Source organism: Bos javanicus, chromosome 19 (assembly GCF_032452875.1).
Source record: "Bos javanicus breed banteng chromosome 19, ARS-OSU_banteng_1.0, whole genome shotgun sequence".
Classification (NCBI taxonomy): Eukaryota; Metazoa; Chordata; class Mammalia; order Artiodactyla; family Bovidae; genus Bos; species Bos javanicus.
Genome location: NC_083886.1, coordinates 46,646,956 through 46,670,723, shown reverse-complemented (window position 1 = coordinate 46,670,723; position 23,768 = coordinate 46,646,956). Strand labels below are relative to the sequence as shown.

The window sequence follows — 23,768 nt, the reverse complement described above, 5'->3', positions numbered from 1 at the left end:
CCTGTAAGAGATGCCAGGGTTCTAGGCAGCAGGGGAAATCTCATAATGGCAGGTTCCAAATTCCCCGAACCCAGCTGCATTGGAGGCCATTTGCTCCCTTTTAAACGTCCTGGGTGTGGACTTCACTGGTGGTCCACTGGTTAAGACTCCACCTTCCAGTGCAGGGGGTGTGGGTTCAATCCCTGGCCGGGGGGATTGTGGTCCCACCCCATGCCAAGGGCTGCAGCCAAAAAAAATTTTAATAAATAAACATCCTGGGTCCTTCAAACCACAACACCCTCTCCCAAGCTCACATCCCCCTTCCCCCACACCCTCCCTCCCCATAATGCAAAGGCAAATCTTCAGAATCTGCTCACCTACCCTCTACAAGGGTGAGTCAAACAAGCCCTGAGCTGGGGCTTTTGGCCCTATCATGAAAATTTTACCTCCATCCAGACCTCTCCCCACACACCAATTACATTTCATTTGTCCATTCTCCTGATGTACTGTTTTTGCTATTTTCTCCCTTTTGAATTCAAGTCGTTGATTTATTTATTTTTTCCATCTCACAGAATAGATTCAAATTTCCCAATGATTTAATTTACCTCACCAGCTGTCCAGCCGTCCTTGCAGGACCTGCCTGCCCGGGTTGGCAGCAGTAGAAAACGGGCACTTTCCCCCCTTCCCGGCTTTGAAGTGGAGTCTCAGGAGACCCCGACCATCCCCCATAGCTGCCCAATACGGCAGCCAGGCGTCCTGTGACCTGCTTAAAGTGCTGGCTCCTAGGTTACACACCGCCCCCGCCGCCAACAAACGCCTCAGCATACACACAACACCCCACAGAGGAAGCCCCCGACGGCTGTAGCTTTATTATAAGATCTCTTCTCAAATGCGAAATCAGGCCAACAAGCTCAGTGACTCAGATTCATCCACAACTGCACTCTCCCCCACCTCGCCATGCTGCTCGGAACTGGCCCCCACTCCACCCCACCTACATACACACAAAATTCCCACGCAGGTGACCTCACCCCAAGCTGCTTCCCACAGCCTCTCCCACCACCCTGTCCAGAACTTTCCAAAAAAAAAAAAAAACCAACAGTTTAAGAACCCCCATCCTGCCCACCAAGGCAGGACCGCACGCAGTCTGGTGTGGAAGTCCCTTCCCGTGCCGCCGCCTGGAGTCCTGCAGTGTCCTGGGGGCGGGCGCCCCGTGGCGCTTTGCGGGTAGGGGGTGGGGGAGCCCCTCGAGCTGCCCTCCCGGAGGCGGCGGCAGAGCTCGAGAAGGAGGATCTAGGGTCCTGGGCTCTCCTCGGTCTTCTTCCAGCCGCGCTGACGAGGGCGGGCAGAGGCGGCGCTCAGTACAGCCCCAGGATGGCAGCGCCCACGTCCTTGGAAGGCCGGCGCTCCTGCATCAGAAAGTTAATCATGCTTTCGGACTTGATGAGCAGGTTGCAGCCCAGGAAGAAGACGCCGAAGACCACGGTGAGCGACAGCACGCAGAGCACGGCGATCTGCGCCACGCGCGACACCCACAGGCTGCGCTCGTCCGGTGCCAGCCCCGCGGGGACCCCGTCGCTGGCGGACAGCGGCGCACCCCCAGGGCAGCAGCCCAGCCACGTGCCCAGCCCGTGGCTGCGGTTCCCCAGCGCAGCCCCGCCGCCGCCGCCGCCGCCCAAGCCACCCGCTGTCTCCAGGCCGCTGTGGTTCAGGAAGGTCGAGTTCATCGCCGCTCGGCGCCCGGGGACGGGGGGGTCTCGGCGCGCGGTCCGGGGCGCACTGGAAGGCTCTCTGGCGTCGGAGCTCTAGGAGAAGCCCGGGTCCACTTGTGTGCGGGGAGAGGGAGAGGGCGGAGGGCTGCCGGCGCGCCTCACCCCCTCCGGCCGCCGGCCCCGGGGCACCTGGCGGGAAGCGGCGGCCCGGAGAGGCGAGCAACAGGCTTCGCGCGAGCTGGAGCCGCAGAGCCCAGCGAGCCTCTAGGCACCGACTGCGCTCGGCGCCCGCCCAGCCGCCCCTCCCCTAGCAACGGCCCCGCCCCCTCTCCTTCCTTCCTTCCCCCCCAGCTCCCCCAGGCCCGGCCGCATCCATGGGGAGGTGGGAGATCCCGCAGCGATCGCATCTCCGCCTGTGTCCCAAGGTTGGAAGGGGTCGGGAGATCAGGGCAGCCCCGCCCTCAGTCGGCGAAGCTGGACACCCTCAAGGCATCCTTGGTCTGTTCCAGCCGGGAAAAATCTCCCCAAGGAGCCCCTTCTGGGATTTGATGCTCTCTGCAGTTAAGTTCTTCCTGAGTCTGCCCTAAATCTCTTCTCTGCTCTTTACTGAGGTCATGGTAAGCCTTCCCAGATGTCAGAGGAGTTGCAGAGAACACCCACCCCACCCCCCATCCTCTCCCCGCAGGGCGGCCTTTCCTTTCCGCTGTGCCGTATCCCCCCCTCCCCTCATCACTGGGCCGTGGCCGTGGGTGGCCGCCAAACCCCACTGCCCCGACTCAGGTCGTCCCAGCCTCGCCCCCACCATGAATATGAGGAGTACTCTCGGCCTCCTTCCCACCTCGTCCCCACCCCTCCCCATGTGGTTTTTCTTTACTTAAAAATAGGTTATTGCGTTTTTTTCTTTATTCCTTTTTACAAAGCCACATTACTGTAAACTAGTTAGAAAGCACACATTCGGAAAACGGAGAAAATCTAAAAACTCATAATCCTACTATCCAGGGAGTGTCCATGTTACCGCCTTGCTTCAAAATCTTCCTGGCCCTTTCTATATATGTATTCAGAATAAGGATGCACTGTTCATACATACTGTTTTGTACATGCTGTTTTGTAATCCTTTGTCATTTAACAGGTTATTCTTTCGTAGTGATAAATATTCATCTACAACAGGAGCTTATTAAAACCCAGATTCCTGGGCCCAGCCCAGAGTTTCCCAATTGGTAATTCTGGGCATTTCAAACAAATGCTCTTTCTGCTCTTCCTGGACTTACTTTGAGAATTACTGGTCTGCGACATCATTTTCAGAGAAGGAATTGGGTTTCAAAGTATAGACTGTTATACTGTTACAATTTTTGGATATTTGATTAGTTTCTATTGCTTCTTTCTCTATTTTTGGATATTTGATTAGTTTCTGTTGCTTCTTTCCTTTTTTTTCTCCCTCTTTCTTCTTTCTCTTTCATCAGTCTCTATTTTTGGATATTTGATTAGTTTCTGTTGCTTCTTTCCTTTTTTTTCTCCCTCTTTCTTCTTTCTCTTTCATCAGAAACAATATTACCATAAAGAACTTGGTAAGAAATCTTTGTACAAGACCTGTAATTTTTTATTTCTATCATATTTTGAAAAATGGACCTGCAGAATCAGTAAATTACATCTGACTAAATTGCCCTCCAGAAATGCACCAGTTTCCACTCCAGCCTTCCACTGGGAGAAAGAGTGCATTGCTCCCAGGCCTGGTCATTGTCAATATTTTAAAAATCATTGTGTGAATTCAGGGGATAGGGGATAATTTCTCACCCTTGTATTCTTTTGTTGTTGAATCAAAAGAAAATCGGAAAGCGTTTAGGACTTGTTGCAACAGTCTAGGCAAAAGATGGCTGGCTGGAGGCTTGGATTCCAGGGATGGCAGGAGAAGGAGAGAAATGTGGATGGAAAGAAAGAGCCTGGCAAGTTGGAGGGAGGGGATTCACGCTGTCTCCAGTAGGTGAGCATCTCAAAGTCACCCCCTCATTATTAGCAGAACACTAGTTTGTGTGTCTGTGTCCTGCGAAGCTATTGAATTTTTCATTTTAAAGATGAAACTGACACATGCATAGACACACATACACACACACAGAGGAGAAATTAGAGAAAGACCCGATCACCTCCTCAGTCCTAGGAACACAGCCTGGCACAAGGGCACTCAGAGTTTTCTGGGCAGGAGTCTCCCTGCCCTGACTACCCCTCAGGGCCAGGACAGAACAGAATGAGAACGGTATCTGGCTTGGACACTTTCTCTTCTGCTTTTGACCAGTTGGATTTCTTTAGAGAAATACTTTTATGCCCTTTGTCCATCCTTCTTCTGAGACACACCTCTGACCTTTGATGTACCCTGGACTTAGCCCATGACTGACTCCATCCAGCTGAAGTCAGTCAAGCTGCCAGAAGCGCAGAAAGGTGGGGGAGGGTAAGTAAAGGTGGGGTACGGGGCCCTGCCTACTTCAGGAAGAGGCTGTGAGGCGGCTGATGGCTGGCCTTTTCTGTGTGTCCGACTCTTTGCAACCCCATGGACTGTAGCCTATCAGGCTCCTCTGTCCATGGAATCTTCCAGGTGAGAAATACTGGAGTGGGTTGCCATTTCCTCCTCCAGGGGATCTTCCCGACCCAGGGATCGAACCTGTGTCTGTCTCCTGTATTGGCAGGCAGATTCTTTACCACTTGTGCCATCTATGAAGTCTGCCCTTTCCTTTATTAAGCACCTATTGTATGCTCAGTGCATCAAATATATTACCTCAGTGAATGTTTTTTATTTTTGGACCACACCATTCAGCATGCATGTGGGATCTTAGTTCCCCAACCAGGGATCAAACCCATGCCCCATGCGGCAGAAGTGCAGAGCCTTAACCACTGGACCTCCAGGGAGTCCCTCACTGAATTCTTAAGTGAACGTATCTTTGACGTGAGGAAATAGAGGCTCAGAGTGGTTGACTTACTTAAGCCCAAACAGCTAGTTAAGCATCAGAGTCACAATTTGAGCCTAGATCTATCCTGTTCCAAAGCTACACTTTTCTTTTTTTAAATTTTATTGAAATTAGTTGATGTACAATGTTGTGTTAATTTCTTCTGTACAGCAAAGTGACTCGGTTATACATATATATATAATATATTCTTTTTCATATTCATTTACGTTATGGGTCGTCACAGAATGTTGACCGTAGTTCCCTGTGCTATGCAGTCGGACCTCTTTGCTTATCCATCCTCTATATAAGTTTGTGGCTGCTAATCCAAAACTCCCATTCCTTCTCTCCTCTACCCCCAAGTCTGGTCTCTACATCTGTGAGTCTGTTTCTGTTTTGTAGACATATTGCTTTGTATCATCTCTTTTAGATTCCACGTGTATATTATACCATATAGTATTTTTTTTAACTTTTTATTTTGTATTGGGGTATAGCTGCCTAATAATGTGATAGTTTCAGGTGAACAGCAAAGGAACACAGCCATACATTTACACGTATCCATTTTCCCTTAAACTCCCCTCCCATCCAGGCTGTCACATAACATTGAGAAGAGTTCCATGTGCTATACAGTAGGTCCTTGTTGGTTATCCATTTTAAATTAGCAGCATGTACGTGTCCATACCAAACTCCCTACTATCCTTTCCCCCCCATCTTTCTCCCACTCTGCAGTCATAAGCTCCTTCACAAAGTCTGTGAGTCTGTTTCTTTTTTGTCTATAAGTTAATTTGTATCATTTCTTTTTAGATTCCACATATAAGGGATGTCATAGATATCATATCATAATCTCTAGATCAATCCATGTTGCTGCAAATGGAATTATTTCATTCTTTTTGATGGCTGAGTAATATTCCATTGTGTGTATATACCACATCCAAAGCTACACTCAATTGTAACTGTCCCCTGTCATCCCTGAGCAGCTTTCTCTGGACACCTAGTGGGAGAGAAAGACGTTGTCTATGACCTGGGAGAAGGAAGGGAGAAAGGGAACTTGGTCTTGTGGAAATAAGCAAAGATCACCCAAAAGAGAATGAGCGAAGTCTATTTTTCCAGAGTTTGCTACAGTGAGGGAGTCAGCCATACTTACTTGAGTTTGACAGACACACAAAGGCAGGCAGAGGAGTGGGTAAGCTTTATAGTCGGGGTGGGGGGTGGGGGCGGGCGGCGGTGGGAATGGTAGCCTTCATATATGCCCTGATTGGAGACTGCTGCCTTGGAAAAGATGTAGGTGGGCAGACTAGATGGGGGGCATCCCGTGTGATTGGTTAGGGGAGCATATTTAACTTTCTCCAATTTGTACTATGTTGAAAATGGGGGCAAAATTAGAGAAGCTTGTTATTGAGCAATGTCTGGCCGTTTGGGGCTGGTTGCTACAAAGGTTGTGGTTTGGCTTCCCAGGCTGTTGGTATAGGTAGTGAGTCAGAGCACTGTTTTTATATACAGTCTGGCCATTGTCTGTATATTCAGTGTGTCAGACTCGTCCCCAGAGTTCAGGAGTGGGGACCTACCTAGCCTGGACCCAGCCAGGTACTCCGTCCTTCTGCTTCTCCCTTCTGCCCTTTCTGGAGGCACTGGTCCCAGAAAGTCTGGTTGCCATTTGATTGGCTTTTTTTTAAATCTTTTTAAGCCATACCATGTAGCTTGGGGGATGTTAGTTCCCTAACCAGGGACTGAACCTGTACTCTTGCAGTGAAAGCTCAGAGTTCTAACCACTGGACCACCAGGGAACTCCTTGCATTAACTTTTTTTTTTTTTTAAGGTCTTTGGCGCCCTCAATTCTTTTTATTATTAATTAATTAATTTTTGGCTGTGCTGGGTCTTCACTGCTGCGCGGGCTTTTTTTCCTCTTGTTGCAGTGAGCGGGGCCTACTCTGCAGCTGTGGGACATGGGCTTCTCATTGCGGTGGCTTGTCTTGTTACAGAGCACAGGCTCTAGGTGCATGGGCTTCAGTAGTTGTGGGGCTCAGGCCTTGCTGCTCCATGGCATGTGGGATCTCCCCAGATCAGGGATCCTGCATTGGCAGGCGAATTCTTTAGCACTGAGCCACTCACTAGGGCAGTCCTACGTTAACTCTTAATTCATACAATAACCCTGAAAGGTAAGTATGTTACTTATTTATCTCTTCATCACAAATCACGCTCATATTTAGCAAATATTTATTATCTTGCAATAATTTCTGAAGGCCAGGAAACCAGAAGCTGCTTCGCTGAGTGGTTCTGGGTTGGGGTCTCTCATGAAGTTGTAGTCAAGGGGTTGGCTGGGGTCACAGTCACATAAAAGCTCCATGGTGGGGGGTAGAGGATTGACTTCTAATGTGATTCCTCAACACAGCTGTTGTCTCGAAGGCTCAGTTCCCCGCTGTGTAGACCTTCCCTAGTGCTTGAGTGTCCTCATGACATGCAGTTGGCTTGCCTGAGAGCCACTCTTGAAGAAGGTGCTGGAGGGACTTCCCTTGCATTCTAGTGGTCAGGACTCCATGCTTCCAATGCACGGGGGTGTGGATTCCATCCCTGGTCGGGGAACTAGGATCCGACATGCCACAAGGTGAGGTCAAAAAGAAAAAAAAAAGCATGTGCAGGGAGGTGAGCAACTGGTGGAAGGGAGAGAGGCAGAAGAATGAGGCTGCAAGATAGTAGAAATTGTTATTTAATCTTCACAGCAAGCCTTACCGAGAGAAACCGTGAGCCTCTTTGGATAGATGAGAAAATGGAAGCTCAGAAAGGAGAATTCTTGCCTGAGGTCACAGAGCTGGTAACTGACACAGCCAGAATTTCAGCCCTTAGCTACCTTATAACCCAGCCCAAGCTCATTCCAGTTCCAGCAATTTGTTTGCTCATCCGGGCAGGGAGGGCAGGGGGACGAATGGTGAATATAGGAGAGTGCTTTGATATTAGAGAAAAGCTCCCCCCCCCACCCCCCGCCATCCAGGCCCCAGGATTCGGGAGGGGCCTCAGGAGCCCAAGAAGGTGCCTGTCTGCAGGCTGTCTCCCGCCCTAGAACCAGGAAGCCAGTGCCTCTGGGCCCAGCTGCCTCCCACACAGCACTATTTTTACCCTCCACCTCAGTGACAAGCCTGCCTCTCCCAGATCTGGAAAGGCCATCTGGGCAGTCTGGCTGCCCCAGGAAGAACCTCCACCCAGAGGCCACTGTTGTCCCCGCAGCTGTTTCTAGATGAACCTTTAACTCTCAGGCCTGCCTTGGCCATCCAGGATCGGTGAGACACCTCCTCCCCTAGATTCAGAGATTAATCACATCTCCCCAGTTAGTATCACTTGCCAGGTGGACCTATCTGAACTAAAATGTTTAAATCCAAAGGTATTTTACATTGTCAACCTTTCCAAAAAGGTTACTAAAGTGCTCCCTGCATTTTAATGAAGAGGTCAGAATGATTTTATTTGCATATTCAACTGTACACATGAACATGTTGTTCAGTTGTTGCTCAGTCGTGTTTGACGCTTTGCAATCCCGTGGACTGCAGCACACCAGGCTTCCCAGTCCTTCGGTACCTCCTGGAGTTTGCTCAAACTATGTCCATTGAGTCGGTGATGCCATCCCACCATCTCATCTTCTGTCATCTCCTTCTCCTCCTGCCTTCCATCTTTCCTAGCATCAGGGTCTTTTCTAGTGAGTTGGCTCTTTGCATCTGGTAACCAAAGTATTGGAACTTCAGCTTCAGCATCAGTCCTTCCAATGAGTATTTGGGGTTGATTTCCTTTATACTGACTGGTTTGATCTCCTTGCTGTCCAAGGGACTCTCAAGAGTCTTCTCCAGCACCATAGTTTGAAATCAATTCTTTGGGGCTCAGCCTTCTCTCTCACATCCATACATGACTACACACACACAAAATATCAATAGGTGACCCTTGTACCATAGCTTGTTTCAGGGAGGCCCAAGAACCCTTGAAAGGAATTTATTTTCTGAAGTGGTTTCAAACAGCTGCCCTGGGGCTCCTGTTTATGCTAGTTATTCATTTGGCAAACTCTTCCTGGAGCGGGCAAAGGTTGCTTTATGCCCAGGTCCTGTCCAAATGATCTCACGTTTCACATTCGCAGAGGGGAAGTTAATAATGATTTCCTGCATCTGGTACAGAATTTAAATAAACATGGACTGCCCTGTTCAGCCTTTGCCCCTCCAGAGATTTCGAGTTGGCCCCTACTCTGTTCATGCACACAGAGTGGAGGACAGAGGAGCCTGACTGTTCATGCAAAGGTGGCTTTTCCCAAAACAGTGAGAGAAATGCCTTGGGGGGTGTTCGTGCCATAGCAGAAAGCGGGAAGTATTTTTTTAAGTATTGTACAGTGGAGAACTTGTAAGCAGATGTCACAGGTATCAGGAACTTCACATGTCACCTCCTGCCACCTGTCTGATTTGTGTTTCAGAGAATACCTGGTTTTTGGAGATCTATTTCTGGTTTTAGATCTAGAATCTATTTCTGCCCCTAATTGTCTGCGTGACCTTTGACAAATCAGTTATCCTCTCTGGGCTTTGATTGGCTCATCTGTAAATCAAGGGAGCTGAATCTGATCATTTTCAATAAAACTTTATTTATAAAAACAGGAAGTGGGGGCCAGATGGGTCATGGTTTGCGTTTCTCCACTCTATCTTTTCTGGAAGGGGTGGGGTGGATGTGCAGAGAGCATGGGGCCCAAAATCTGTGCCTGGTCTGTACCTCAAGCATTACCCGGGCCTTTCTTGTTGATGTCATTCAGTCACTCAGTCATGTCTGACTCTTTGTGACTCCATGGACTGCAGCACGCCAGGCTTCCCTGTTCTTCACCAACTTCCAGAACTTGCTCAAACTCATGTCCATTCAGTCGGTGATGCCATCCAACCATCTCATCCTCTGTCGTCCCCTTCTCCTCCTGCTTTTAATCTTTCCCGGCATCAGGCCTTTTCTATTGAGTCAGTTCTTCGCATTAGGTGGCCAAAGTATTGGAGTTTCAGCTTCAGCATCAGTCCTTCCAATGAACATTCACGATTGATTTCCTTTAGGACTGACAGTTTTGATAGTTTGATTGATAGTTTTGATAGAATTGATAAAATGCAAGGAGCACTTTATTAACCTTTTTGGAAAGGTTGACAATGTAAAATACCTTTGGATTTAAACATTTTAGTTCAGATAGGTCCACCTGGCAATCAATACTAACAAAAAACTGAACAAACTTTTTCTTTTTACTACTGTGTACCACTCAGCACAGTTTGGACTGGTTTGATCTCCTTGCTGTCCACGGGATTCTCAAGTCTTCTCCAACACCACAGTTCAAAATCACTTCTTTGGCACTCATCCTTCTTTATGGTCCAACTCTCACATCCATCCATGACCACTGGAAAAACCATAGCCTTGACTAGATGGACTTTGTCGGCAAAGTAATGTCTCTGCTTTTTAATATGCTATCTAGGTTGGTCATAGCTTTTCTTCCAAGGAGCAAGTGTCTTTTAATTTCATGGCTGCAGTCACCATCTGCAGTGATTTTGGAGCCCCAAAAAATAAAGTCTGTCACTGTTTCCATTGTTTCCCTACCTATTTGCCATGAAGTGATGGGACCAGATGCCATCATCTTAGGCCTTTCTTACCCCATTTGTAAGATGAAAAGCAAGGGTAAGATCTGCATTCCCCAAACTGTGTCTTCTGATCAGCAGTCCCAGTGAGGTACCCACAGAAGTGACACTGACCCCAACAGGTTTCTTTACTACAGGACTTCTTAGAGCCTTTAGAATACTGATGTGTATTGTGACTTTCCCAGGGTGATACAGGTTGTGCTGTGTAACAGTGGGATGCTTTTTTCCTCACCAGCAACTAATATTGGTTGGCCAAATAGTTCATTTGGACTTTTCCATACCATCTTGTGGAAAAACCTGAATAAACTTTTTTTTTTTTTTTGCCACTGTGTACCACACAGCACAGTTTGGGAAATGCCCTGTAATCTCCTGAAAACCTTTTGTTTCCTTCCCTACAGAATAGGGGTGATGATGGTTTCTGCCTCCTGGAATTGTTGGGAAGGGTAAGCGAGGTAATGCCTGGAAACAGGCCTGGCACAGGGCCTGGCACAGAGTAAGTGTTCAATAAATGCTGGCAGCGATTATTTATAATAAGGTTCTTCCTTTCCAGCTCTGACATTCTGTGCTTCTAACTGCAGTGTGTAATTAAACCCCAAAGCATCTGGCTTCTCAAGCCTAAAGAACAAGCCTGGAGGAAGGAAAAAAGGAAGAGAAAGATCCTTCTGGGTTGCCCATTTGGCACCAGCTTCAATGCCAGTCGTCACAACAGGGGGAATGCAGCAAAATGCCAGCTCCTAATGACAAGGCTCTAGGGAGTCGGTGGTTCCCTGTTTAGCTCAGATGCTGTGGGGAATATCGCAGACTGTGGAGAGGAGAAGGGGAGGACCAGGGCTGCTTTGGGGTCAAGTGGAAGAACCCCACAGAATCCCACATGAGTCAGCCACTCCTTCCCACTGTCCAGGCACAGTGATCTTGGCCACTTACAGTTCTGTATGATGTGCTAGGGGAACAGTGGCAGGAGAGCTGAGTCAGAAAAGGTACATAGGAAAATTCAGACAGAAGGGGCAGGAAGAGCAATCTGCAGGGGAAGCAGCATCTGCTGTGGCTCTGAAACCTGAGGGAGTCCAGGGCTGTGGTCGCAGGGACCCAGGGGTGAGGCTGCGGCGCTGCGGAGTGTCGAGAGAGAAGGCTGAAGAGTGGGCAGGGAGGGAACTTGCCTGGTGGTCCAGTGGTTAAGAATCCACATTTCCAATGTTGGGGGCCTGAGTATGATCTCTGGTCAGAAAATAGATCCTACATGCCACAGCTAAGACCTGGCAAATATTAAAAAAAAAACCCACATACACACAATATTAAAAAATATTAAAAAACAAATATTAAAAAAAGATAATGAAGTACTAAAGATGTAGTGTACAGCATTATAAATATAATTAACACTGCTGTATGTTATATATGAAAGTTGTTAAGAGGATAAATTCTAAGAGTTCTCATCACAAGGAAAGTTTTTTTTTCTTTTTTTTTTTTGTATCTATGTGAGATGATGGATGTTCACTAAACTTACTGTGATAATCATTTCATGATGTATGTAAGTCAAATCTCTATGCTGTAAACCTTAAACTTATGCAGTGCTGTATGTCAATTATATCTCAGTAAGACTAGAAGAAAAAAGAGAATAAGATGATCATTTTATTGATTTTCTGAAAGCCATAATGAGCATGTGCAATGGGAGAACCTTGGAGAACCTTCTACAAATCATTGAAAGGGATGAGACAAGGGAAGGAAGTGATTCACACCACACTAGGAACCAGTGTCTAAAACATTCACCCTGCAAAGCCAATTGGACAACAGGAAGATGTTCACACCTGTTTGAATATTAGAAACATGTCTTTTTTTCCCTTTTTCTTCAGGGTCATTTGACAGCTGAAATGACATACACAAGCTGCTTTTATTTTTTTTTTTAAGTTTTTTTTTTTTAATGTGGACCATTTTTAAAGTATTGAATTTGTTACAATATTTATTCTGTTTTCTGTTTTGGTTTTTTGACTGCAAGGTATGTGGAATCTCAGCTCCCTGACCAGGGATGGAACCTGTACCCCCAGCATTGGAAGACAGTCTTAACCACTGAACCGCCAGGGAAGTCTCCATAAGCTGCTTTGAAATGGTTCAGGCCTTCCACCAGCTATATTTCCAAGAATTTATCACATTGCAATGGTTTTCAAACTGTATTCCTTGTGGAGCACTAGGGTTTCATAGAGGCATTTGGTTGGTTCTACAAAACTTTGACTTGAATGCCACAGGTGCTGAGGCTGATCAGAAGCAAAACCAAAAATAACTATGATCTACAACCCCTGACTTTTTAAAAAGAAAATGTACATTTGAATTTATAAAATATATGTAACTAACAAGATGCCCCTCTTACCTGTTGTTTATATGAATTCTAGTTCAAGTTTTATTTGGAAGGGGTCTTACTTCTAAAAGTAAACGGTATCACCATCCCAAGAAAATAGTCATTTTATGCTAGAAGGTGTAGCTTCAAAGATACTCACTACAGCATTGCTTATAGCAGGAGCCAGCAAACTATGGCTCAGAGGCTAAATTGGCCACTGCTTGTTTTTGTAAATAAAGTTTTATTGGAACACAGCCACGCTCCTTTTATGCATTGTCTGTGGCTGCTTTCAGGCTATAAAGGCCGGGTTAAACAGACACCTTATAGCCTATAAAGGCTAAAACATATTATTCGGTCCTTTACAGAAAAGGTTTGCTAACTCCTGGTTTCTAATATTGAAAAAAATGGAACCAAATTGAGTGTCTAAGGAAGGGAGTTGGTCAAATTACAGTATATCCCTTCAGTAAAGTAAACGCAAGGCCACCATGGGAAAGCGAAGCTGTGGCAAGGAGCGCTCCAGCTTGACCGCACATTGGAACCCCCGGGGGGTCTTAAAAGTCCCATGGACCAACCCCATCCAGGGTCAATTAAATCCGCCTGAAGAGTGGAACCCAGACATGAATATTTGTTAAGCTTTCCTTGGGGCTTCTAACAAGAGCCACTGTTGGAGAAAAATATTCGATGACATACAGATACGACCACTCTTTGCAGTCGTCCCTCTATTTCCACAGGGAATTGGCTACAGAACCTGCTTCAGATACAAAAATCCCCAGATGCTAAAGTCCCATAACCAGTCCTCCATATCCACAGATATGGAACCTGCCTTGTTTTGAAAAAAATATGCAATAAATGGACCCATGCAGTTGAAACCTGTGCTGTTCAAGGTCAACTGTATTGTTAAGTGAAGAGAAGCAAATTATCTAACAGAGTATACCTCATGACTCCTTTTTGGTCAATTTCTACCTATATACTCACACACACACACACACACACAGACTCACACAGATGAACGATAGGTGTGAAACATAGATGTGCTCATCTCTGTGTAAGATACTTTAATATTTTTCTTTTATTTATATTTCCTATATGTTCTAAAGTGAATATTATATCTTGTAATAAGTACCCAAAAAAAGATAAAGTCATCAGCTTAAAAGGTCATACACTTTTCATTTCAGGAAAAAAAGAGAAATGAGCATCTAATCAAGGTATTCACAGGTCATTTGTGTACACACCACACCCATAGGGGTGATGCAGCCCAGTGGAGAGGAATGTCCCAGCCTCTTGTGACAGCTGGGTTCTGTGAGCTAGGTAGTCGCTGCTGCCTCTAAGCCTCAGGGCCCTCAAGATCAATGGGATGCAGGCTTCCCTGATGGTCCAGTGGTTAAGAATCCGCCTGCCCATGCAGGAGACATGAGTCCCATCCCTGCTCCTGGAGAATTCCACATGCCACGCCTGTGCACCGGGCACCTTAGTGCCCATGCTCTGCAACGAAAGAAACCACAGCAATGAGAAGCACTGCAACAAAGAGTAGTCCCCACTCACCGTGACTAGAGAAAGCCCTCACTCAGTAATGAAGACCCAGTGCAGCTATAAACAAATCTAAAAAAAAAAAAAAAAGATTAATGGGATGAGTTTGTCCACCTCATGAGATTCAAGACATGAATGTGCAACGTCTGGCACAAAGCAGGTGCTCAACAACATTGCATTTTTCTCCATAAGCAGCTCTCAGAGTCAGCCTGCAGCCAGTCAGCTCCTTGTTCATCTTGCTGAAGGAGAAGGGTTAGTTTAGCCCAAGTTCGTCTACAGTTGCTGGTCCCCGGTGCTGTTGATGTTGCAGTTTTGCTAACCGGGGGCCACCTCTCACTGGCTTTAGCTTGGGATCTCTGCTGCCTGTGGAATTTTCCTGGACTCCCTAGAAAGACACGGGCTTCTTACCAACCTGTTGACCCTCTTATCAGCATAGCCTGTCTCCACCATCCCCAGATGGGGTCCCATCTGCATACAGAAAGAAGGGCTTTCAATTTTCCTGGGGCTGCTCACCTTTAATAAAAATGACAATGGTAGCTGCCATATTTGGACCCTACATCCGCCCAGGCTTACCTCCTCTGTCTCTCAGCCTCAGCTCTGTTGGGCATGGGATGATGCTATCCCCATTTCACAGGTAAGAGAGGTGGAGAGACTCAGTCAAGGTCACACAGCTGATAACTGGCAGGTCTGTCTGGTCCCCGGGTTTCCCCACTGCACCACACTGCCTTCTAGCAGCTGTTTCTGTTCCCTTTTCTATCCCAGTGGATTCTAATGAACAGCCAAGTTGGAGAACTGTTTTTACAAAAGCAGTGATTCTCAACATTAACTATGGAATTGCCCAGAGAGATTTTTAAATGCTAATGATAGGGATGGACACTGAAGGGTGTGGGGTGGGAAGGGTGGAGGTGGGAGGAGGGCGAATGGGGAGTCACTGGAAGGGACCCTTCAGGTCTTCCGTGGTTGTGGTAAGGTTCTACTTCTTGATCTGGAAGCTGGGTGCTTAGGTGTGTTTGTTGTGTGTGTGTGTGAAGATCACTTATGATTTGTGGACTTTTCTTTGTCCATGTTATTCCATAGTAAATTTTTTAAAATTATTTTTTAAGTAAAGAAATAAAAAAGGCAGTTGTCCTCAACCACATGGCCGCCTCCTGGGAGAAAGCAGTCTGTGACCTTTGGACTCATCTTGAGAATTCCTTTCACAGCATCAAGCGGTCGTTGGCCTTTGAGTCTGTGCAGGTCCTTGACAACGAGCAGACGATTCTTCCACGGCTGATGCTGCACTTAGCTGTAAAAGGCCCACTGTTGCTGCAGTGGCAGGTACTGAGGGACAGTCAGGCCCTGTGGCTGGGTTCAACACCTCCTCCCTCCCCACAACTGAATTCATGTGACCCCATTCCACCCAAGCCCTGGGACCTAGGGCAGCAGAGATGGAAACAGCTACACCCCAGCACCTGGGTCTAAGGGTGAGCCCCCTGCTCACTTCTGCCTTATATCGTAATTTGAGTCCCTGAAACATGTTCTCTGATTTTCACTTATAGACTCTCTGATTTTTAGTTGGGCCCATCCGTGAATGTGTGAAACTAAGACTGTATTTCCCGTTGTCATTTGCAGCTAGGTCTGGTTCTGGCCGATAGAATGTAAGTGAAGTAGTCTGCATAATTCTAGGAAATGCCCTAAAAAAGAAGACTGTACTTCTCCTTTCTTGTTGCCTGGAATATGGCAAGGAAAGGCTGAGTCCTAGCAGCCATTTTGGGCCAAGGAGCAAAGCCATGACTGAAGATTGGAGAACAAGACAGGGGAAACTAGATCCTCTCTCTCTTTCATCTCGTTGGCACGATGGGGCACCCTGTTGGTAGTAGACTGACTCCCTGGGGATGTCTTAACATGAGAGAGAAGTGAGCTTCTACTCTGTTTGAGCCAGTGATATTTGGGGTTTTCCATTCCTCTCAACCGCAATTTAAGCCTAGCTAACACTCAGTGCTTCTGATTAAACAAATATATATACTTGTTATTGATTTACTTGGCTGTGCCAGGTCTTAGTTGCGGCATGTGGGTTTTAATTCCTCGACCAAGGACAGAACCCACGCCCCCCTGCATTGGGAGCACAGAGTCTTAGCCACTGAACCACCAGGTAAGTCCCAGGGCTTCTGAGTTTGATCCTTGGCCTGAGTTCTAGCCTTGGTCACCCACCCAATATGAGGATGAGGGTCCTGCCTTTCTCCCCCTGGGCACTGGAGTTATGCCCCAGTCCCACCTGAGTGGTTGAACCCTGCAACCTGCTGGTGCTCCCTATCCATGCTGCCTGCAGGATTGTGTTGGCCAGAGTAGCGTACAGCCTGCTGCTCCAATTGCTTTCCTAGAGTGAGCCCTGCCACTTCCCTCTTCCCTCTCATCCCCTTACCTGTGGCTCCTGCCCTGTACCTGACAGGCTGGCTGCTCTCTGGACGTCTACAGCAGGACCAATGCCTGCTGTACCTTCCCCAGGGGGCAGACAACAGCCAGTTCCTGAGATGTATTGAGAATATGCAGCTAATGCAAAAGAAAAAGTACAGCTAATAAATAATTTTTTGTTGCTGTTCAGTCTCTCAGTCATGTCAGACTCTTTAGGACCCCATGGATTGATTAATGAATCAATCAATTAACTTGGTACCCCTGCAGCCCCACTTCCTGTACAGGGGCCGTTGCTGGCCCCTAGTGGCCACAGGATAACTTGCACAGAGAGTTGGCCTGAGAAGCGGAGTGTGGGAAAAATTCCAACCCCCCGGCCGTTTCTGAATTTTCCTGATGCTGGGGGTTTCAACCATGACAGACCCATAACTCCTTCGTCATAAAATATATTTTGTGTAATGATAATAGTTTTTAAAGATTTTAAGCACTTTATTGAGGTTGTTGTTCAGTCGCTAAGTCACGTCTGATTCTTTGTGACCCCATGGACTGCAGCATGCCAGGCTTTCCTGTCCTTCACCCTCTCCCAGAGTTTGCTCAGATTCATGTCCGTTGAGTCAGTGATGTGCTGTGCTGTGCTTAGTCACTCAGTCGTGTCCAACGGTGACACTATCTAATAAATGACATATTTGTAGGGTGCAATTTGATAATTTTTGATTTTTGTGAATATCCATGCCCATCATCACAATCACGATGGTGAACATCTCCATCACTCCCCCCAAATTTCCTTGTCCCCCTTTCTACCCCCTGTCCCCAAGCAACTAATGATTGCTTTGTGCTTTCTATAATTTTTAAAATATTTTATTTATTTATCTTTTTGACCATGCCACAAGGCACGTGGGATCCTAGTTCCCTGACCAGAGATCAAACCCTTGCTCCCTGCAGTGGAAGCATGGAGCCCTAAACACTGAACCACCAGGGATTTCCCCCCATGCTTTCTATAATTAAAAAAAACATATAGATTAGTCCACATTTTTAAGAGTTTTCTATAAATGAAATCAGTATATACTTTTTTTTTGGTCTGGCTTCTTTTACTCAGCATAATTATTTTGACATTTATCCATTCAACGAATTAACCAATGGTTCTTCTCTTTTCATTGACGTGTTTATCCATTCAGAGTGATGGTAAATTTAAAAAGCAGCATTATGCCCTAACTATCATATAGAAAAGAAACAGAAGGAAAGTAACAAAATAATAGATAAGTCCCAAGTAGATGCTCATGCATGAGAACCGTAAAACATACAGCGATGTGGTCACAGGCTTTACCTACACATGAAATTACACGAACCCAGTTCTTTGCCAGGAACTTTGGCTGGTTTGGCTCCAAAGGCCACTCCATGCAGGAGAGTACATGCTGTGTGGATCACACATGGGCGCTGAGATTGAGCAGAGGAGGTGGAAACAGGCAGATCTTAGTTCAGTGGATTCATTTCTCAGAGGACTGATCATTAGGGTGGCATGTTACTTTTTGAATTATGTGAGTGGTGTGTTCAGTGTGGACCACTGTGGAATTTTCTGCAGTCTATTAATTACTCAGGGACCTCCCTGGTGGTCCAGTGGCTAAGATGCCGCACTCCCAATGTAGGTGGCCCAGGTTCAGTCCCTGGTCAGGGAACTAGATTCTGCAAGTTGCAACTAAGTTTGCGTGCCACAACTAAAAGAACCCACATGCTGAAAAGAAGGTCAAGGATCCATCATACCACAACTAAGACCCGGTGCAGCCAAGTAAGTAAAGAAACGTTTATTACTCCGGCTTATGAGCTCACTGAGGTCCGTACTTGATTTTTTTAAGGCATGTTTGTATTTGATTCATCTTGTGTTTCACAGTGCAATCTAGAAGCTTCCTTTGCACTTTCCTGAGCAGAAACAGAAGTCTCCTTCCGTGACCCATGCTCTCAAGGCCAGCAGCTGGCAACGGTACCTCTTTGTCCCACTGGAGGCCTTCTTGAGACAGAACATGATTTTATGAGAGAAAATGTTTGGCAATGGTTTTCAAGTAACAAAGCTTTAGAACCCTAAGTTATTCTACCTTCTTCGATAATCAACCTACTGAGTTTTGTGGTGACCTGTAGCTTCAGAGTGACCTGTCCTTGCAAGGAATTTACTCCAGAAACTTTGAAGAATTTAGCTTACACTGCACTAGTACCACAAAGAAGAATCCCAAGTCCAAAGTGGGACACATAATATGCCGGTTCTCTCGTTGCTGTTTCTTAACTCCATTTTTAACTTGTCATCCAACATTTCCCCTGAATCCGATTCAGCATGAAAGTGTGAAAGTGTTAGTCACTCAGTCGTGTCCGATTCTTTGTGACCCCATGAACTGTAGCTCTCCAGGCGCCTCTGTCCATGGAATTCTTCAGGCAAGAATACTGGAGTGAGTAGCCATTTCCTTCTCCAGGGGAATCTTCCCCACCCAGGGACCAAACCCAGGTCTACTGCATTGCAGGCAAATTCTTTACCATCTGAGCCACCAGGGAACCCCTCATGAAATATATTATGCTTTTATTCTTATGCTTTGCTTCCTTCTGTTTTCCTTGGGAAAGTTTTTCTTCTAATTTTTCTAACTTCTTGAGTCAAACACTCAAATTTTTTTACTTGAATGAAAGCAGTTAAGACTATGAATTTACTTCTAAATAAATTTCAAACACGATATATTAATGTCATTTTCATTTTAGAAAGCTGTTACTCCAGATTTTACTAATAATTTGCCAGTGACCCAATAATTATTCAGGGGAGAAAAAGTGTATGTGTGTCTGTGTATGTTTTTCTTTTAAAGTTATAAGAAATTGAGGTTTTTAAATTGTAGCCAGAGTATGGAGCTGATATAATTCCTCCTTTTGGGACAATTTGAGGTAATAGTTTTAGCCTAGTTTATAATCAGTTTTGTAACTATTCCTGAAGTTATTTGAGAAGGTATACTTTCTTTGGGGTAAAGTGAAAGTGAAGTCGTGTCTGACTCTTTGCGACCCCACGGACTATAGCTTACCAGGCTCCTCCGTCCTTGGGATTTTCCAGGCAAGAGTACTGGTGTGGGTTGCCATTGCCTTCTCCAGAGGATCTTCCCGACCCAGGGATCGAACCCAGGTCTCCTGCATTGTAGGCAGAGGCTTTACCATCTGAGCCACTAGGGAAGAAGTACAGCCTAAATATAGAATAAAAAACTCAGTCTTGGACTTCCCTGGTGGTCCAGTGGATAAGAATCCGTCTGCCAATGCAGGGTACACAGGTTTGATCCCTAGTCTGGGAAGATCCCACATGCCACAGAGCAACTGCTGAAGCCCATCTAAAGCCTGTGCTCCACAACAGGAGAAGCCGCCTCCATGAGAAACCCGCGCACTGCAACCAGAGAGTAGCCCCAACTCGCTGCGACTAGAGAAAGCCCACACACGCAGTGAAGACCTAGCGCAAAAATAAGTAAATAATTTTTAAAATTCAGTCTTATGAACATATGGTTTGAATATGTCTCATTGTGACTGCCTTTTCATGTCAGATCTGCAAACTCACCTTTTTCAGCTCACTTGCCTTTGTCCCAGGTTAAGTCTCTGATCTTTGTCATCCACATCATCCTTTTTGGTCTCATCGTTTTCCGCATGCCTTTCTGCTCAGGATGTGGAGGACTTCCAAGTGTGTGACAACAGCCTTTTTTTTTTTTTTTTTAAAGATATTTTTATATGGACCATTTTTAAAACTTTATTGAATGTTACAGTATAGCTCCTGTTTTATGTTTTGGTGAAAGCTTAATGGCTCTTGCTAGGCACTATTGTGAAGTTCAGAGAGGCTTTGAGCGGAAAAGTATTTAGGTAAGAGAAAAGACTAATAAATTAACTCTTCAGAGCTTTCCTCTCAGGTAGCCTGAAGGCAATAGATTTGAACACAATGAGATATCATTTGCTAGTAGTGCTGAGTGTACAGTTTCTTATTCTTGTGTTCCTATTCTTGGTTCTGGAAGTATCCATGAATTAGTACAATATTTACCTCAGCTGTAAAAAGCTGAGGAAATGTTTGTAATATTGCAAAACTCACATTACACATTACTCTTACGTTTTCATATATGTCTAGACTTTAGACATAATATAATACTAATTCTTTACATTGGCAACAAGATGGACATTAAATGCCAGACTTATGAATTTTAACATTTTAATTTGAAAAGTTACTTTAAGTTTTAAATTACATTTATAATTTAAATAAAATTTAAATATTAAAATTCAAAGTTACTTAGTAAAGTGTAGTTAAACTTTGAAAGAGTAAAATAAAATGGATCTCTGTAATTTTGATATAAAAATTTAATATAATTCATTCTAATTTGCATTTTGACTTTTAAGAAAATACTTTTATTTATGTATTTATTTTTGGCTGTGCTGCGTCTTTGTTATTGCTCGGGCTTTTCTGTAGTCTTGGCAAGTGGGGGCTACTCTCACCACCCCCACCACAATGAGGATTCTGTGTTGCAATGCACAGAATCCTCATTGCGGTGGCTTCTCTTGTTGGGGACCACAGGCTCTAGGGTGTGGGGGTTCACTAGTTGTGGTGCACAGGCTCGTTAGTTGCAGCTCCCAGGCTGCAGAGCACAGGTCGGTAGTTGTGGTGCACAGGCTTAGTTGCTCCATAGCATGTGGGATCTTCCCGGACCAGGGATCGAACCCGTGTCTCCTGCATTGGCAGGTGGATTCTCTACCACAGAGCCACCAGGAAAACCCTTGACTTTCAAATTATTAGCTACTTTTTAATATTTTAAAGAAACTAACATTTTGGAAAACAGAAAAAATTAGTACATTTTTTACCTAAATTTATATTTTTGATGAAAATATATTTTAAATTATGTACTTTGAATATAATTATGTTTTTAATTCTTAAATATATTTAAAAGTTGATCATAGAAATATAACTAGTGTTTGTGCTGAAAGGAAGATAAGAAAATAAATTTCATGAAAGTTTTAATCCTTTATGAATTATGTATACACTTATTATTCATCCCAACATTATTAGTCCATTAACAGAGCTTCCAGACATGTGGAATAAAAGTTAAATTCATTGACCTTGGGCATTTTGCTAACTTTCAGTCATATATTAATATAATGGGCTGTAGCTTCATATGGGCTTCCCAGGCAACATTAGCGGTAAAGAATTCACCTTCTAATGCATGAGATGCAAGAGACATGGTTCGAGCCCTGGGTCAGGAAGATCCTCTGGAGTAGGAAATAGCAATCCACTCCAGTATTCTTGCCTGGAAAATTCCATGGACAGAGGAGCCTGGCAGGCTACAGTCCCTGGATCCGCAGACTCAGACCCAACTGAGCACACACACACACATAGCTTTATACACATTTTAAAATTTTATTCTTTTAAAGGAATGTTTGTCAGAATATGAGGATAGAAAATATTTTACTTAACAGCTTGTTGCTGCTGCTACTGCTGCTAAGTCGCTTCAGTCATGTCCGACTCCGACTCTGTGCGACCCCATAGATGGCAGCCCACCAGGCTCCTCTGTCCCTGGGATTCTCCAGGCAAGAACACTGGAGTGGGTTGCCATTTCCTCCTCCAATGCATAAAAGTGAAAAGTGAAACTGAAGTTGCTTGATTTATAACTTGAACATGTTTATTTAGACAAGTGATACGTGGAGACCGTGTCTTCTTACCCCAGGCTACAACTTCCAGACTTTATTCATGGGTCCCAGGTTGGATGTGCCAGTTCCTTGAATGGGTAGGAATCCATCCAGGGCTCATGTGTACCACAGTTGGGAGTGAGTGGGGCTGGAGAGTCCCTATGGTACCCTTCTGAGTGCTGCCATCATTTCCTCTAAGACTTCATGCTGCAAGGAGACCCTCGCCTGCAGGTCCAATTTCCAGCATGTGGTCCTGGACTATGGAAGCCTTTCCTGTCACCCAGGGCTCTAATTCTGCACAGGTGAGGTTACTTGGATCATCTGAAGTTATCTGGGTCATCCGTTTTGGCCACAAATGGTACTGCATAAAGTGATACCCAGAGAATGCCCTCCTCCCAGGGTTCAACCTCCACCAGAGCTTCAGAATTGATGCTTTCAAGATGTGGTGCTGGAGATGATTCCTGAGAGTCCCTTGGACTGAAGGAGATCAAACCAGTCAATCCTAAAGACAGTCAGTCCCGAATATTCATTGGAAGGACTGATGCTGAAGCTCCAATACTTTGGCCACCTGATGCAAAGAGCCAACTCATTAGAAAAGACCCTGATGCTGGGAAAGATTGAAGGCAGGAGGAGAAGGGGATGACAGAGGATGAGATGGTTGGATGGCATCACTGACTCAATGGACATGAGTTTGAGCAAGCTCCAGGAGATGGTGAAGGATGGGGAAGCCTGGCGTGCTGCAGTCCATGGGGTCGAAAAGAGTCAGACACAGCTGAGTGACTCAACAACAAGAGAGCTTCTGCTGTCTTTACATCCCAAGATGCAATGCGCTGCTGCCCCGGTAGGGAGACAAGTCCAGAGACAGAGGGTACAGGGCATCACTGCCCACTTAGAAAACTCCTCCTACTTCCTTTCTGGTAGACTCTATCACTCCGTCTCAAGGGTGAAGTGAGCATCAGTAACAAAACTTTCTCTTGCCTCCTTTTTGCTACGCTTCTGCTGCTAAGTTGCTTCAGTCATGCCTGACTTTTTGCAACCCCATGGACTGTAGCCTGCCAGGCTCCTCTGTCCATGGGATTATCCAGGCAAGAATACTGGAGTGGATTGCCATGCCCTCCTCCGGGGGATCTTCCCAACCCAAGATCTTTGTCTTTTATGTTTCCTGCATTAGCAGGCAAGTGTTTTTTTTTTTAAACAACTAGCTCCACCTGGGAAGCCCTTCCTTTTTGCTATAGTTGGTGGAAATGTCTCCTAGACTTCCTTGGTGACAAATGACACTCAGATGTGTGTCCTTCATGGGGAGGTGACAGGTTGTCAGGTCACCATTCCATGGATGGTTAACTCCATCCTACCTGTACTAAGCAGGTCTCTTTTGGTTGTATGGGTGACAGAAACTCAACTCAAATGTGTTTATACAAGAAAGGACATTTATTGAATCACAGGGTTGCAGTGAGGGCAAAAGTGAGTTTAGGCTGCAGAAGTGGTGGATGCTGGGACAAGAGTCCTGTCTGGACTCTGCTCCCTGTTCAAGGACGCTTATTCTCTCAGATGGGCTGTATCTATGAGATTCCAAGCAGTCTCAGGCCCCACACCTGAAGGCTTCCTGTGAGAAGCTGAGCCTCGCCAC

The 23,768-nt window shown here is 45.7% G+C and overlaps 2 protein-coding genes across 4 annotated transcripts in view; one reads left to right on the top strand and one right to left on the bottom strand.

Moving 5' to 3' along the window:
• Positions 1-818: 818 nt before the first annotated feature.
• On the bottom strand, positions 819-1,983 carry RPRML (reprimo like). Its single transcript, XM_061392192.1, has one exon. It carries the CDS (start codon positions 1,701-1,703, stop codon positions 1,335-1,337), a length of 369 nt encoding a protein of 122 aa, XP_061248176.1. The 5' UTR covers positions 1,704-1,983; the 3' UTR covers positions 819-1,334.
• A 35-nt stretch (positions 1,984-2,018) lies between these two features.
• Positions 2,019-23,768, top strand: part of LYZL6 (lysozyme like 6) — a 29,757-nt gene continuing 8,007 nt past the window's right edge. Inside the window, exons 1-2 of one of the 3 annotated variants that reach the window (XM_061392189.1) lie at positions 2,019-2,305; positions 3,510-3,666. In XM_061392189.1, coding sequence (XP_061248173.1) covers positions 3,585-3,666 — 82 coding nt within the window. In that variant the 5' untranslated portion in view covers positions 2,019-2,305; positions 3,510-3,584. The remainder of the gene's footprint in view (positions 2,306-3,509; positions 3,667-23,768) is intronic. The other 2 variants (XM_061392188.1, XM_061392191.1) reach the window with 2 other exon arrangements.